Here is a 16,194-nt window from a genome sequence, read left to right on the forward strand (position 1 = left end):
GGTGTTTTCCAAGTAGTAACATAGAAACTGCAAGCTCATTATTTAGGTTCCATTGAATGGTCATCCAGAAAAAAAAAAATGTTTAAACAAAAAAATATTTTAAATTTCATTTTGCACTATGATTGATTGTATTGAAATTAGGTTATGTTATGTGACAGTGTAGATTTTTTTTTGTTATTCCTCATATTAAATTCGTTTATTTTTTTGTGGATATTTGGTTTGACATACAAAATAAATACCTCTAGATTGGATTAATATTTACTCAATTTAAACAAAATGAATACATTCAATTGAATATTCATACTTAATTTTTCTCATTATACTTACAACCAATAAAATGACTAATTGATATTTGAATTTATGTTTAATTTTTATAATTGTCATACCAACTACCTAGTGGTAATATAACGATTAAAATTATATTTAATGTAAAACTATAAATCGGGTTATAACGAGTTGCGTTTCAGTCTCGGAATGGTGCGGACTTCACCACCTTCAGCCCAAACATAGCCCATTAAGGTTATGTTTGGACTATAATGGGCCAGTGCAGTTTGGTTTTAATGGTTCGGGCTACACATTATGATCGCGCCATGTTTACCCATGGAAAATCGAAATACTTGTATCGTCCGCCATAAGGTTGTTCGCACATTAGCGTTTAGCGTTTATAGAATCTAGAAGGCCCGCTGGATCTTAACAGGGACTTTAAAAAAATTAAAAATAAATAAAATATCTAGAAGACTGGAAAGTCGGTAAATAATTAAATATATAATTAAGGAAAAGAGGAAAAATAAGAGAATGGCCCTTACCGCGTAAACACTGGTAACACTTAAGCCCTAAGATCTAGATCGGAGGGCCCTCGAAAGAGACCAGTTGGATTAGAAGATGTCATAATTTCAACGGTTGAGATTTCACGAGCAGCGGCGTGGACAAGAGGCTGTGACCTATAAATTGAGGAGCCAACTAGTAGTGAGATCGCGGATTTTATTGTTTTCTTCGGGCGTTTGGGTCTCCAGTTCGCTTTTTGGAAAGAGGATCACGAAGAAAGGTTCTAGGGTTTTCTCTCTCTCTCTCCTTGTGCGGCTATGCTCTCGATCCAGGTTTAATATTTCGATACTTGAAGCATTTTCAGGGTCTATGAAAATCTGTTCGTTCTCTGAGTTTTACCTAGCTTCAGGTCGTGGTTCTCTTTCTCTGATCGAGCCGGGTACTTGAGGTATTTTTGCTCGCGTCTTACGGATTCCAAGCTATCCTCTGCGAAAATTTCAGGCGTGAATCGTTTTGCGGCAAATTTGATCTGTCAAACCAGTGTTCCGTCGTATATGTTATTCGGCCGAGGAGTTCGTGATTCGTGACGAGAGAGAGAGGCTTCGAATCTGTTGAGAAGAAGAATCGTGGGTTTTGATGGTAATCCAATATAGGGTGGGTTATCTTTTGTCGTTTTTATTCATTTTTTTCCCTTCTCTTTGTTCTGTTGGGTTCCATTCACGAACCTAGGGTTTTTTATATATATTTTTTAAACTCTGTAGTCTTATATCAGAATCGAAGATTTGTAACTTTAAGCTAATATTGGAGGAGATGAAGATGTTTTTAATATTCATTCCTAGTTAAGATCTTTTAATTTTTTACCAGGCAAGAAAATAGTTGCCGTTGGCAGGGTGATTATGGGTCGTGATTTATGTGGGAAATAAAACGTACTTAATCAGTATGATTAGTATTATTGAATTTTATCCTACCATGGAACCAAAAAGAAGCTAGGTTTTGGCTAAATATCGTTCTCTGCTTACCTGGATGAACACAAACTAGTTTATTTATTTTTCATTTTTCCTGGGACTGGCCTTTCGGGATAAATCTTACTCCCGCGGTTGATATGTGCAGATTTAGGGGATTAACCTTATGGCACCGACAGTTCTTGTAGAATACGCTGGAATGAAGGAATCGAAGAAATACTCCCAGAAAGTCTTGGTTGCAATGACGGGAAAGACACAGAAATTCTCAAAAGGCTATGCTTCTGGATTTGTATCTGACTATCGTCATGCTGTTGACACAATGGCTGAATCAGAGGGCTTTGGTAGCTCTGGTCGAGTAGATACTGAGATGACTGCTTCAGATGATTCTTGTGCCCCAAAAAGGAAGTGTATTAGTTTGAACAATGATATGTGTGATGGGTTTAGTGTTCCCTTACAGGTTCTTTCAGTGTCAAAGATGTCTCAGTCTGAAAGAAAGGATTTAGAAATGAGGCTGAAAGCAGATCTTGAGCAGGTTAGGGTGCTTCAGAAAAGAATTGCTTTGCGGAGTACAAATGGAGTAGCCCTGTCGTCTTCCAGCGATATCCGCAGTTGCAGTGATGGTCAACGAGGGGCTCCACTTGATAATCTTCCAAGGTCCTCAGAGTTTTCTGTGCAGGAGAAGAAACGAGTTCCTCCAGGCCGAAATGTTCCCCAGTTGAAACGGGACACAACAGGGAGATTCGAAGCTATGAAGCGGGGTGCTCCTCCTAGTATGTCAAATGTGATGTTGATGAAACAGTGCGAGACTTTGTTGAAACGGTTGATGGCACATCAATTTGCTTGGGTCTTCAACACGCCTGTGGATGTTGTTAAGTTAAACATTCCGGATTATTTTCAAGTCATTAAGCATCCAATGGACTTTGGGACGATAAAGAGCAAGATGGCTTCTGGAGCATACTCAAGTCCATTGGGTTTTGCAGCTGATGTCAGGCTCACTTTCTCAAATGCGATGACCTATAACCCACCCAAAAATGATGTACATGTCATGGCTGTCACAATGAGTAAATATTTTGAGAAGAGATGGGAAGCTATTGAGAAGAAACTTCCAGCCACTGATTTAGTGATGGCGCCTGTGAAGTCTAGTGGTCCTAGAGAAATGGAACCTGCTAAGCCAATGCTACCCTCAAAGAAGAGGAAGATATCTTCAACAAACCTTGATGTCAAGATGGAGCCTGTTAAACGTAAGATGTCTGATGAAGAAAAAAATAATTTGGGTAGAGAACTGGAGTCTTTGCTAGGAGAAATGCCCGAGCACATTGTTGATTTCCTGAGAGGGCATAGTTTCAATGGAGGCCAAGCTGGGGAGGATGAGATAGAGGTTGATATTGATGTTCTTGGTGATGATACATTGTTCACCCTACGTAAGCTTCTTGATGATTACTTGCGAGAGAAACAGGTGAATCAGGCAAAAGCTGAGCCTTGTGAAATGGAGGTATGTTTAAGCTCTTCTTTTAATTTTGATATTCTAGTCCTCCTGAAATCCAATTACTTGATGGTTATTAATTTGACCTACCGTTTCCTTTGCAGATTTTGAATGAGTCGGGACTCAGCAATTCATCAATGCCTTGCAAAGGTTATTTTTTTATTTTGCCTTGTTTAATTGCTGGAAGCTTGATTTTATTTAGCATTTCGCTTTAACTTCTCTTGTCATTTTTTAATTCATATTGTACATGCACAGGCAATGAACCCATTGACGAGGATATAGATATTGGTGGAAATGATCCTCCTGTTTCAAGCTACCCTCCAGTAGAGATTGAAAAAGATAAGGCCCAGAAAAACAGCAAATGCAGTAGTTCAAGCAGTTCAAGTAGTGAATCTGGCTCTTCATCAAGTGGTACATATCTGCTGGTGCTCCTTTTCATGCAACACTTGATTGTTTATTCTATCCGGAAAATTGAAATTATTTTAAAGAATGATTTGTGCTGATTCAATTGTTTTTTTTGTCAGATATAGTTTTATCTTTATTATGTTGTCTGCTTGTATAGCCATAATAGCTGTTTTAGGCAAGCATGTTCATCTCAATTCTCGATTAATTGCACTGCTTCTGGTTTAGTTCAACGAGAAGAAAAATGGCATGTGTTGAGGCTCTCATTATTTTTAAGGGTTTTCATTAAGTTCCTTTTTTGATTTATCTGCCATCCGTTAACATCTGCATTTGGTGAAATTGGAGGAAGCTGTTGAAATAATTGTTTAAGAAAACGGTGGTTAGTGTCCAACATGTTGCATTTACTGTGTTCCTATCATGCATTTGATGCATATTGCATGCAATACTTTGATGTATACATTGTGGGAAAATTACTGTTGTAATTTTGATTTTGAGTTAGTTTACTTGGTCTTTTGCTTGTGCTTTAAATTTATGTATCAGAGGTGGCTTTTTACTGGATAGTCCTCAGGTTGTGCATGTAGTGAAATGATATTTAACCTCATGTTTTGCCATTTTGATTTGTATATTTAACCTCATGTATACGTTGATGGTGTGGTGACTAGTGTTAGAACAATGGGGGGGGGGGGGGACAAAGTAATGAATTTTCAATAACAGTTGGGCTACATCAAGGGTCAACTTTAAGCCCATATCTATTTGCTCTGGTAATGGATTTATTAACCAAAGACATTCAAGATGAGGTCATGCTTTTTGCGGATGATATTGTGTTGATTGATGAGACCCAAGTGGGGATTAATACCAAATTAGAATTATGGAGAGTAGCTTTGGAATCAAAAGGCTTTAAACTTAGTAGATTGAATACAGAATATCTAGTTTATAACTTTAGTCATGATCGGGCAAATGATGAGGTGGTGATACTTGACGATAAAGAGGTTCCTTAGAGTGATTGTTTTAGGTACCTAGGTTCAATCATAAGTAAATGAGGTGATTTAGAGGATGAAGTTTCCCAAAGAATTAAAATAGGGTTGATGAAGTGGAGAGGTGTGTCCGGGGTCTTGTGTGATCATCATATTCCATTAAAGTTTAAAGGAAAATTTAATAGGACTGTTGTTCGGCCAGCTATGATGTACGGTGCAGAGTGTTGGGCTATTAAAAAGAATCATATAGATAAACTTAGTGTAGCTGAAGTGAGGATGCTAAGATGGATGAGTGGCAAAACTAGGATGGATAAGATAAGAAATGATTATATTAGAGTTGGTTTGGAGTTGCTCCCCTAAATGATAAGCTTTGAGAAAGTCGTTTGAGGTGGCACGGCCACGTTCAACGGAGACCTATAAATGCCCCTATACGGAGAAGTGATATCATCCATATTGAAGTAATTAGAAGAGCTAGGGGTAGACCTAAGATAACCTTCGGAGAAGTGGTGAGAAAGGATATGTATAGCTTAGGCTTTGTATCTAGCATGGCCTCGAAGAACACTGATTGGAGGGCAAGAATCCATGTAGCCGACACCATTTAGTTGGGTCAAGGCTTATTGTTGTTTTTGTTGTATACGTTGATGTATTATGTCTTCTGCTTGTGGTTTGTATTAGTGTTTTTTGCGATGTTTTGCCATTTTTAGTTGTGTCAGTAACTCACAACCATGGTACAGAGAGTCAGTGGTGTATCAGTATAATATATACAACTGATACCCATCTTATTCTGGCCCATTTAATTAGGCTCTAGTCAATTCTAGGGTGTCCGCGCTGCGTATTTCTGAAATTCAAATCCATATCAAGTGAGGTTGGGCATCCCAGATGAACTATTCTGTACGTCTTCTAAAAATTGTTGCATCCCAGTTCAGTCATTCAGTTGTTGCATGATCTGGTAGGCTATTCTGTATGTCTTCTAAAATTTTTGGCTCGGTCGTATTTGTATTCCCTGAGCTTTTTGAAACACCCTTTATTTCCCTGTTTCCATTGTTTTGATTTCCTATGATTTCAGCTCCATTTTAGATCCTAGTTCTAATTTTACCCAGTTTCAGAGTATTAGTCTTTGACCATGAGGACTTATCCTTTACATGAGTTACCTTACCTTTTGCCAGCTCCACGGGCAAACATTGCATAATTTACCATCTATTTTGCAGAATAAAGGATACCTTATATAGTTCATTGTTGTCGTTGCCTCTAGTTGAGAATTTTGTCAGCATTTCTTGTTGAAAATAAAGAAGTAATGCTGATGTGGGTCCTTAAGATTTCTTCAGAACTATAAAGAAGGCCTCTCAGGTTGTTTGGCCTTGCAGATCCCCTGAAAAACTGTTTTCTCCATCATGCAGAATGTACTGTTTGCATCGTTTTTCACCTTAATGTTGCATCTGTCCTTTGCATGTGCTTGAGTTATAGTACAAAATTTATGGTGCCTATGACTAGATAGTATGAAGATCGTTTAAGAGGTCGAGGATCATAACTGCTTTGTATATGTTTAGTTTGATTGATGCCTTAGAGTTTGAGTTGTTATTGTGTAAATACATATGTAACAGTAGGCCTTTTTTTTTTGGTTGGGTAAAACCGTAGGCTTCTATATTGTTTTCAGTAACTATGTGTGTATATATTTACTGGTAGGCTTTTCTATTCCCCCCGACTTCTTGTGTGCCCTGATCATTTAAGTTGTTAAGTGAAACACCGATTAAATCCAAGGCAAGTGGCCCCAAAGCAGGGAAACAGGAATTGAATACTGTTCACCAGCTCATTTAGTTAAGCACCTAACTTAACTTGGCTACCCCTTTGACTTGGAGTTGGTTGTTTTGAACTTCTAAGGCTTCCGTTGCTCTATTTGAGAAGTCCACTGTTAAGGTTTTGTTTTCTCTGATGCAGTTTATTTAAATTCATCCTCCATTATCCTGTTATTTGCAGATTCGGACTCTGGCAGTTCTTCTGGGAGTGAGTCTGAGGGTGGTAAAGCTTCTTCTCCATTGAACGTGACAAAGGTAGATCCATGAGATGATGAGATTTTACCAAAATTATTATCACAAACAATCTTCTGACTTGTCCAAATCCCCCTCCAAAATAAAATAAGTAAGAGCAAATTATGTAAAAAACCCTTAAGTTCATTTATACCACTCTATTTTATTATCATTAGTTTCAAAGAAAATACATATGTATCCCTTCTCAGAAGCATGAAAAATACATATATTCCCTTACTCAGAAGCATGAAAATACATATTTGCCCTTACTCGTATTTGCCTAACATGATACATCTGGCTTCTGATTTTGTTTCGGTGAGATGCATTTTTTCTTGGAACAGACGGAATCTGATAGTTAAGATGTTCAACAATCTTTACCAGGAGAACTTCGGTGGGTGGGTGGGGGGTTCTCTTCTGGTTCTTATCTCTAAGCTTTGGTTGAGTTTTTCTTTTCTCTGTTAAAGAGTACTAGCATTGACGGTTTACCAAGAAAATGGGGAAGAACAATTTTATCAACTTTTCTGCTACTTGCAAGTGACTCATCCAATTCCATCAATGGCAATGGTCCCCCTGTAGAGAGAGTTTTTGTTAGGATAGATGATAATCCACACTTGGTTAATGAATTCGTTGATGTTGATACTGGAGGGACTGCTCAACCTGGTTATTGTTAATATTTTTTTAAAAATGATGTTCCAAATTACCTAACTTCCACCGTTGCTGATTCTTTTGGTTATGACGACAATGATGCCCATGACAGATTTGAGATACATGGGGTTTAAGACTATACTCTGTTCACTGGTGGAGTTCCACTACCAGAACACACAAGTTGAGAAATTTCGGAGCTTTGGCTTCCGGACGATGGTTATATATCTTACTCATCACTGGGAAACTTTTGCCAATCCCTTCCCCTCCCTTGGCTCTCCTCGACATCTTCTCCTGATCGCCTCCCCCCAAGTGTGCTGTGTTTTCTGAAGTGGTTTTTTGTTTTTCTTCCTCCTGCCTCAAATGTGCTATGTTTTTTAAAGCAGTCATTTCATTTCTTTTGTTTTTTGTAAGGGTTTGAGATAAAGAAGGGTAATATGGGATTTTTTTTCCGGACTTGTCATTTAACTTTGTTATTTTGACGGTAGGGGTACCGTTGATATATAATTTGAAAAGCAAGCTTCATAAACGTAATAAAATAATTTATAGGGGGTGTAAAGCTAACTATTTGCAAACACTAGGGATTTATATATAATTTGCTCAAGAAAAAGAGAGAAAAAAAAATGAACACTCAGAGCCAAGGTAAAAGAGAATATGCTTCTCTGTCTATAAAGTTGGGCAAAGGATCAAGGGTTTGGCTAATGTGGGGAAAATCCATCGAATTGTGTGTCACAAAGTCACAAAACTAAGATACAAAATGTTTTTGGCACTCCAAAATAGTGCATAGACTATGGTGGGGAATGCATGGACATACATAAGGTGGGTATGCCTCTGTGAGATGATGCTTTTATTTTTTGTGGGCAGGGGGATCAGAATTGAGCATAATCCCTGCCCCTTTTTTTTGGTAAAAGCATGGAAAATTGCACGTATGGTGTTCCTAATAAGCTGTTTCTCTCTCCTTTTTGCCATTCTTTAATTATTGTTACTCATTTTAATCTCTTTTTTACAGGAGAACCTGTGTCCCGGCACAGATATTGACAAAAGGGCGAGGGAGTTGGTTGATCCACATGATGGAAATCGTGAGTTTTTGGGTTTTTCTGTTTTTTTCCTACTATGTGCTCTTGAGTAAGAAACATTGATATGGTCTGGTGTGATTACTTCCAAGGAAAATTGTTTTGGATGGTTTGTAAAGCTTGTTATTTGTTGCTGTACAGAATCTGTTAGTGGGTTGGATCAAGTTGAGCAGAATCCCCAAGTCAGGCCGGTTTCGATGGAGGCAGATGGTCCTCAAGAGGGTAAGCATGATTGCTATGTATGAGAGTCTGATCGGAATCGGGGTTTCAGTTTTGGTGTGTCATCTTATCCTTTATCCAATAAATTTTTAGGGGAGAGTGCTCCATCTGAGAGGCAGGTCTCCCCCGACAAGCTTTACCGAGCAGCTTTACTCAGAAGTCGGTTTGCTGATACCATCCTCAAAGCTAGAGAAAAGACACTTGATCAGGTTGGTTAGAAGTTTGAGAAGCCCATTGCAAATTTAATCCACTTATGCTGGTCAGTTTTCCAGGTTTATTATACTCTGGATGTGATTGGGTGTGAATTTATCTGCTGATATCAGGGTGAAAAGGGGGATCCCGAAAAATTGCGACGAGAGAGGGAGGAACTTGAAAGGCAGCAGAGGGAAGGTATGCAAATGAAACCCTTCAAATTGTTCCTGTGTGATTTAAGAAGCAGAAAGCTTATTGTTGCTGTATTCCATTTGTTTTTGTACCCAGAAAAAGCTCGGCTGCAAGCAGAGGCTAAGGCTGCTGAAGATGCTCGAAGACAAGCTGAAGCCGAAGCTGCAGCTGAAGCCAAACGGAAGAGGGAACAAGAGAGAGAAGCAGCACGTCTGGCATTGCAGAAGGTATGTATAGATGTGTGTGTTTGATGTTTTTGGGTCGTTTATGCTCCTTTTTGCTCTCATGTTTGATCAAAATGTGGCAAATGTACAGATGGAGAAGACTGTTGAAATTAATGAGAATTGCCACTTCCTGGAGGATTTGGAAATGCTTAGGGTTGCCCCAACTGAGCATTTGCCGAGCTCTGTAGATGAAACTAGCCCGGATCATTCTCAAGACGTAATAGGCAGTTTCCAGCTTCGGGGAAGTAATCCCTTGGAGCAACTAGGATTGTATATGAAAATGGATGATGATGATGAAGAGGAAGGAGAGCCAGAGAGTTTAGCAGACCCCGAACCTGACACCACTGCAGACGCCAACCCAGAGACCACCGTAGTAGTAAATGATGTTGAGGAAGGAGAAATTGACTGAATGGGTCTGGTTGTTTTGCCGATACTGTTGTGCAACGGAAGGTGCTCGTATCAGATCCCTTTGCTCGGAAGACTTGTTGGGCAGGCAAGACTACATACATGCCCCCCTGGCCATGGCTGCTTCAAGTGAATGTTGGGAATGGGTTGCATTTTATACAGATAGTTTTTACAAGTGCCCAGACCTTGGGATAAGTTTGTCCTTTTTGAGAAATTTGTCATTGAAGCGGAGCGGTATCTTCGCATACCTACACATCATGGATTTGCCTCTTGTTTAATAGAGAATCCATGGGTCCCCTGCGCTTCTAGAGACCTATTGAGGTATTTAGATGGTGGAGAAGCATCTCATTGCATATTTTCTATCGTTGGTTGGCATTGGAGAGGGACTTTGCTCTGCTTTCGGGTTGTAAAAAACTAAAGGGGGGAGCTGGGAGGGGAAGGGGAAGGGGAAGGGGAGGGAGAAATGGTTAAAGTCGGCTGCCAACTGGTTTTTCCTTTTTCATTTTCTTGGAGGTTGACGTGTGTACAGGGTTGAGGGATGTGGTTGCTGAGTCTGTTTGGTAAAGTCTCTCTGCATGTCCGCTGGGTTTATATGAAATTTTTTGTGGTCAATTAATTTATTTGTTCTTGGGGGTTGTAAACTTGCGTCCATTGTGTGATGGCTGCCACACTTTGACATGTATGTTGTCACTATAAATATAAATTAGATGAACTTAACCCCTCCATTCCAGAGGAGTTGTTTTGGCCAAATGGTTGTTTTCTCCCGTCGCATGCCTCTTTTAAGTGGGAGCGCTCCTGTCATATTTCATTAGTCTTGAGTGGTAATTGTAGGATCTCTCCATTTTAATGAAAATTAATGAGCCCAGACTTGTATTTGTTGTATCTGTTTTAATTGATTGTACTTTTATTTTCGTACATTAGCTTGTGTTTTTATGCAGTTTAAAATCTGTGTTCAGGTTAGAAACAGAGGGAACGGATAGTAGAATTGGAGAAGGTGAGAAAGTTAAAAGAGGGATGATTACCAAAAAATTAAAAGGGTTAAAAGAGGGGTGTTTCAAAGACCAAGTTATATATCGCATTACCATGTTGATTTTGCGCTTCTATTTTCTTATACGGTGAGCAAAACTTTGTTCTTCTATCCCAACCGGGAAGGTAATTTCCTGTGGTTCTTTTCACTTGCTTTGAAACCTCGTACCAGGAAGAGAAAATCTCGATTACTGATATTTCATGGGCACAAATCTGACTCATTAACCATTCGATGTGACATTCTGGTATTCTTTTAAATGGAGATCTTTTGAAAGCAACAAGTTGTTCTCGGCCGAAATGTTGGCTATGAAATCAAAATTTTCTGAACTGAGTATCCCATCTATCTACTAATGTCTGGTGGTTACATCCCATGATTTCATTTAGCACTTGCTAGTTGCTACTCTCTTGTGGAATTTTATTTTTTCCAGAGCATTAGTAGTGGATGATAAACAATGATGATTTATGTTGAGAATAAAGTAAGAAATATTTTTACATGGTGAGAAAGAAGAAAGCTCCATTGGACCATTGCAGAAACAAGAATATCCTGTACAAGTAGTAGAAACTATGTAGGTTTGTCTTTGTCAGCTACAAAACTTTGAAACAATGCACATGTAGTCATCAGCCAATTATTTAACCGACTGTGAAACAAATCCAAACCTTTTTTGAGTTCATAAATGACGAATAGTATGAAACAAAGCCATGAATTGATCCAATCCTTTTTAAGAAACACAAGACGACAACAACCCTTCCTATGTTGTTTTCTTCTCAAGCTTCTTGTCGCTTCTTTCTCTGTACAAATCCAACCAAAGATGCGAGATCCATAATATGCTGACAGAAATCGCCATTACAACCACAACCAACCAGGAAACTGAAACCCACCTAGGAATCACCTCATCAGCAGCACCACTTGTATAGAAAACCCCCATCTTGTAGACGAAAGCAGGTCCCAAAAGCCCTCTAACCACAGAGTAGAAAGCATAGAAGGGAGCAGACAAAAACTGGTACAGCCTTGCAGCAGCAGGTACGTCAGTTCTGCGAGCACTGGCGAGGGTCCATATGTTCTGGCAACCACTGGTGATCTCAGCGAGGATTAGAAGCACGAGAATGGCAAAAGCACCATGGAAGACCATGTATCGGCAGGTTAAGAATACGAACAGGGTCGCTAAATGATGACCAATGAAAAGCAAATCGGTGGGAAAGAAAATGAGATAGTGAAGGAGATCCATCAAGAAATAAGCGACGCTGTAATCAAGAACGGTGTTCTGAAAACTAGTATTTGGGGCCGCAAAGTTCCACTGAGACGGATCGACTTTTAGGATTGCAAGAGAAGCCAGGAAAACAGCGGGAGTTCCATGGGCTAAAGAAATTAAACAACTCGACGCCTCTGGGCGGTATTTAGGGTTCCAATTGCGGAAAACGCCGAATAAAGCGACGAGATAAATGAAGAGAAACATCAAAAAGAATAAAGGGAGGATGGGAACTGCGGAACTTAGGGTTTCCATCGAAACCTTATGAATCGAGAACGGAAAACCAGTTTATAGTATATCCAAGAACTTGAAAATTTCTAATAATGTGACCTCACTTCCAAGTGATTGATTCGGAGAACATTAAAATATAAAACATTAAGAAGACAGAGATCTCAGAATTTAACCGATGAATTCAGTCTTAAAAGACTGTGGTTCGAAACTTAGAAACAGAAAAATCACCTTTCGAAGAAATCGAAAAAGGAAAAAAAAAATCTGCAATTTTTAAATACTCCAAGTGGCTCAAGAGAATCAGCTCACCTAAGCCCTCAGTGTTCTAGAATTCCTTGAAATGGTGAACCAGGTGCCGGTCTAGGGTTTCGAATAAATGGTGCAGAATAGCCTTTCAAGAGAGTGAAACGCTCCAGAAATCGTTCCCTACCCAGCCTCTAGCTCTCCAGATTAAAACCTTTGCAGGTGGTAAGCCACCGCTGCAATCTCTTCCGCCCGGAAACACCGCCGGAGAATTCAACGTTGAAGAAATCGGAAACCCTGAAACGCCAATGAGAGAAAGAAAAAAAAACGAGAGCAGGTAATAAATACTAAAGAAGAAAACCTCAAAATGAATATTCGATCCTCTGATATGTCGCTTTTATATAAAGAAAACTTAAACATTAATTAGATAAATACGAAACCATTAAGATCGATATATACTGTTAATGTTCCGTTGGATTGGAATCTTTCTTTTCCGCAAATAAGTTATTGTTGCGGCGGTGGTGTACGTAGATACGTCACGCAATATATACATTATTTAGAAGTCACAACTTATTACCCAAAAAAAAATTTAAAAATAATTTTTAAAAGTCAGAACTTGGAAAGGATTATTATTATTGTTTTTTGCAAAATATTATTTACTTATTTTGATTTTTTGGCACTTTCTTTTACTTTGATCTTATCTCGCATGGAAAGAAACCAGTTCCAATTTTCAAACAAACTCTTCTTTTTTTTTTTTTTGTTGTCAACCCAGTTTTCAAGGCTTTGTCCGGATTAATCCGATGTTCGACCCGAGTCGTACACCAAGCTGCTTACCACTTGTTGGTCCAAACAAACTCTTCTAAGTAACTCTTCTAAGTAACTATTTGTACAAACAAGACTCCTCAGGGTTAACAAAGCTAAGATTCTTTTCGATTTTTTTCAAATTCTTTCATTCTTTTCAGTTTTTTGAAAAATTTATAGAGAAATTCGTAAAATACCAACACTTGCTCTTGGCTTTGCCTTTCGTGACTTTGTCAAATAAATTTTTTGACATGAAAAATCTCCTCACAGAATAAAAGCCTTCGAATAATAAAAGGATGGTTGTTCAGCTAATTTCAGGGATGGGATAATCTATTCTAAGAAGAATATGTGGCATAAACAAATTCAAATTGATAAAAATAATTTATGAAAATTGAATATATTAGTGTTGGCTTTAAAAGACTAAAAAAAAAAAAAGAGTAGGAATCGATTGGTAAGCAAATTCATACTCATGTTCTTTATAGAATATATTTTATTTTGCATATGAAGAGGAATTCAAATCGGCCAATCCATAAAGGTTTAGATTTTGTTACAAAATTATTTTTTTAATTTGCCGTGATGAGATGTTTTAATCCCCGATTTCTACCAAACAATAAATATATAATATATAAATTAGTCAACGAAAAACAAGTTTATTTCAGTTGGTACTTGGTAAGAAACTAATGCTTAATTGTATGATTGATCAATGTATATATTTGAATAGAACCTAATATTGCGTTAAAGTGTGTGCAATCTTTAATCAATTTAATACTTGTTTCTTCTAGAAAAGGCATTGCACAGCATTTATCACATGTAATTCCATCATCTAATGTGCACATTATGTAAGAGCATAATAATGGAACTGGGTTATGTGATTAAAAATTTAAATTAATATATACATTTTTTATGGACCACAAATTAATGTTGGGTTCCTATATTATATGTGGGTCCCAATCGGACTAAAATGCTCTTAAATTATTTAATATATTATATTATAATATTTTTTTTTATTTTTTTGAATGTATATATATTTTGTTAACCATATAATTAACGCTTAATGACCAATTATTTATTTTTAAAATTATATATTAACAAAATGTATTAAGTGTTAAAGCAATCTAGAGGGGCGGGTGAATAGGTTGCAACTAGTGGATTTACCTAATTTTTCAGTTTAATTACAAATACAAGATGAATTATAAATTTCAATGGGATTAAAGTAATGCAACCAGCCACAATACAAGTATTTTATAGTGATTAGGCTTTTAACCGCTCTACTAATCCACCATCGGCCACTAGTGATTATTTTTCAATACAATAGGTAGATATCAAATCCCTACAATCTATGTTCTATGGCAAGATCACCCTTTACAATATTTATTTTAAATAAAGAAAGAGCATCATCTACCAATTTCAATCATCTTATACTATATTTGAACAACAATACAATATAGGAGATGGAAGATATTACCTAACAAGGGATGTGATACTTTATCCCTTGTGTGAATGTGATGAAATGGTGATGAGTGTTCAAGTGAAGAATAAATGCATTACTAATGAAGTATCAATTGTTGGGTTTAGGTATCTTGTATTCTGTGGGTCCATGTAATTATGGTTTTGGTTGTTTTTGTAATTGAAATAGGGTTTGGGTCAATTATTAGTATTGGGGTAAAACTGTAATTATATTGGGATTAGGGTTTTAGGTTTCCTATAAATAATCTCTATGGGATAACCTATAGGTATCAATCTCTATAGGAGATTGGGGAATCAATCCCTTACAGGGATTGAGAAACCCATAATGAGGATAAGGACGATGGGCACTTTGTGGGTGTGAGAGTGGTATGTGGTTTCCTGAAAATAGTGAAACTTCTTTTTCTCTCTGGTGGACGTAGGTAGGGTTTTGCCGAACCACGTTAGATTTCCCTTGTGTACTTTGCTTGTGTTATTCTCTGTTCGTAGTTGTGCATCCATTATCCCTAACAGTATTGACTTTCAATCATGTCAAGCTTTACTCAAATGAGTTTGCTTTACAACTTTATAATGTTCTTCAAAGTTGAGCGAAGTTGGAAGATAAGTAATCGATGTTTCTTCACAATTTGAAAACTTGAAAGTTGTGATGCAGTAAATACTCAATAGGTAAGGTAGAAACTTTCAAATGGAGGTGGTTGGGCGTTAAAGATGTCATTCAATTGTTTGGCTCAATCATCCAATTGATATAATTTTTCTCCTAGTTTTCAGTCTAGATGGATGTCCGTTTGAATTAGTTGGAGCTCCGTCTAAAAAATTAGCCATTTAAAAGTAGTTATTGGGCTTAACTAAAAACCAGATAGACGTTTGTTTGCAGCACAGAGTGCACACAAGGTGCATACAGATACTTAATTGGGTTACCCTAAGCCTCATACACTCTCTTAATATGTCATCAGTCAGTTTAGTGACATGATATGTGTATAATTTAGTGTGATTATATAAGGGTGCATGTGGAGGTGTCTTAAGTCCCGAATTTATCTAAGTTTTAAACTTGACTTGATTTTTGCATTTTCTTGTGCTCTGATCTCGATGCTCATATTGATTTTGGTTAATTGTTTAAGTTTATTTTATCGTGACTTGGGCTTAAGCATCCGGTGGGTTTGGTCTAATGAGTTAGATTTGGTCTACCTGCTTTTGTAATAAGCTGGATAATTACAACTTAATATAGACATCAGTAATTTGTATTTGTTATCATTAAAACTAATAGTGATTGATGTAGCAATGCCGAAATGACATTTTTCAACTCGAAGAGACACTTTGGTCCCTTTCACGTTAAAAATTCGAATATTCTTAATAGCGGCTAATAGTGTGAGTCTGGTTGGGGCCCACATGTAATATTTCATACCAAAAAATCCAACATTAGTTTAAGTCCATTAAAAAGACCCACACATAAAAAACTCTCAAGTATATGAGAATATTTCAGATATTTTTGTCTTTTTAAAAACTTCAACTTACTCAAATTACCAGTTAACTTTGATACCCTAAAAGTGGGGAATGTCACTGATATATTTTTCCATTTCAAGGGTCAAATTGATAAATTAGATAACTCAGGGATGGCGGTTCAAAATTTC

At 37.5% G+C, this 16,194-nt stretch overlaps 2 protein-coding genes across 2 annotated transcripts; one reads left to right on the forward strand and one right to left on the reverse strand.

Annotated features, from left to right (window-relative positions):
- Window positions 1-992: 992 nt before the first annotated feature.
- LOC149020051 (transcription factor GTE10-like) lies at window positions 993-10,295 on the forward strand. Its single transcript, XM_089148077.1, has 12 exons — window positions 993-1,097; window positions 1,175-1,419; window positions 1,876-3,219; window positions 3,315-3,360; window positions 3,466-3,621; window positions 6,561-6,634; window positions 8,262-8,331; window positions 8,467-8,547; window positions 8,638-8,753; window positions 8,868-8,934; window positions 9,025-9,155; window positions 9,244-10,295. Exons 3-12 carry the CDS (start codon window positions 1,894-1,896, stop codon window positions 9,559-9,561), a joined length of 2,385 nt encoding a protein of 794 aa, XP_089004203.1. The 5' UTR covers window positions 993-1,097; window positions 1,175-1,419; window positions 1,876-1,893; the 3' UTR covers window positions 9,562-10,295.
- A 544-nt stretch (window positions 10,296-10,839) lies between these two features.
- Window positions 10,840-12,648, reverse strand: LOC149020052 (DNA-binding storekeeper). Its single transcript, XM_089148078.1, has one exon. The coding sequence runs from the start codon at window positions 12,083-12,085 to the stop codon at window positions 11,333-11,335; it is 753 nt and encodes a 250-aa protein (XP_089004204.1). The 5' UTR covers window positions 12,086-12,648; the 3' UTR covers window positions 10,840-11,332.
- Between the last annotated feature and the right edge of the window lie 3,546 nt (window positions 12,649-16,194).

This window comes from Hakea prostrata, chromosome 3, assembly GCF_041222555.1.
Source record: "Hakea prostrata isolate BN-2017 chromosome 3, UWA_Hpros_2, whole genome shotgun sequence".
NCBI lineage: Eukaryota > Viridiplantae > Streptophyta > Magnoliopsida > Proteales > Proteaceae > Hakea > Hakea prostrata.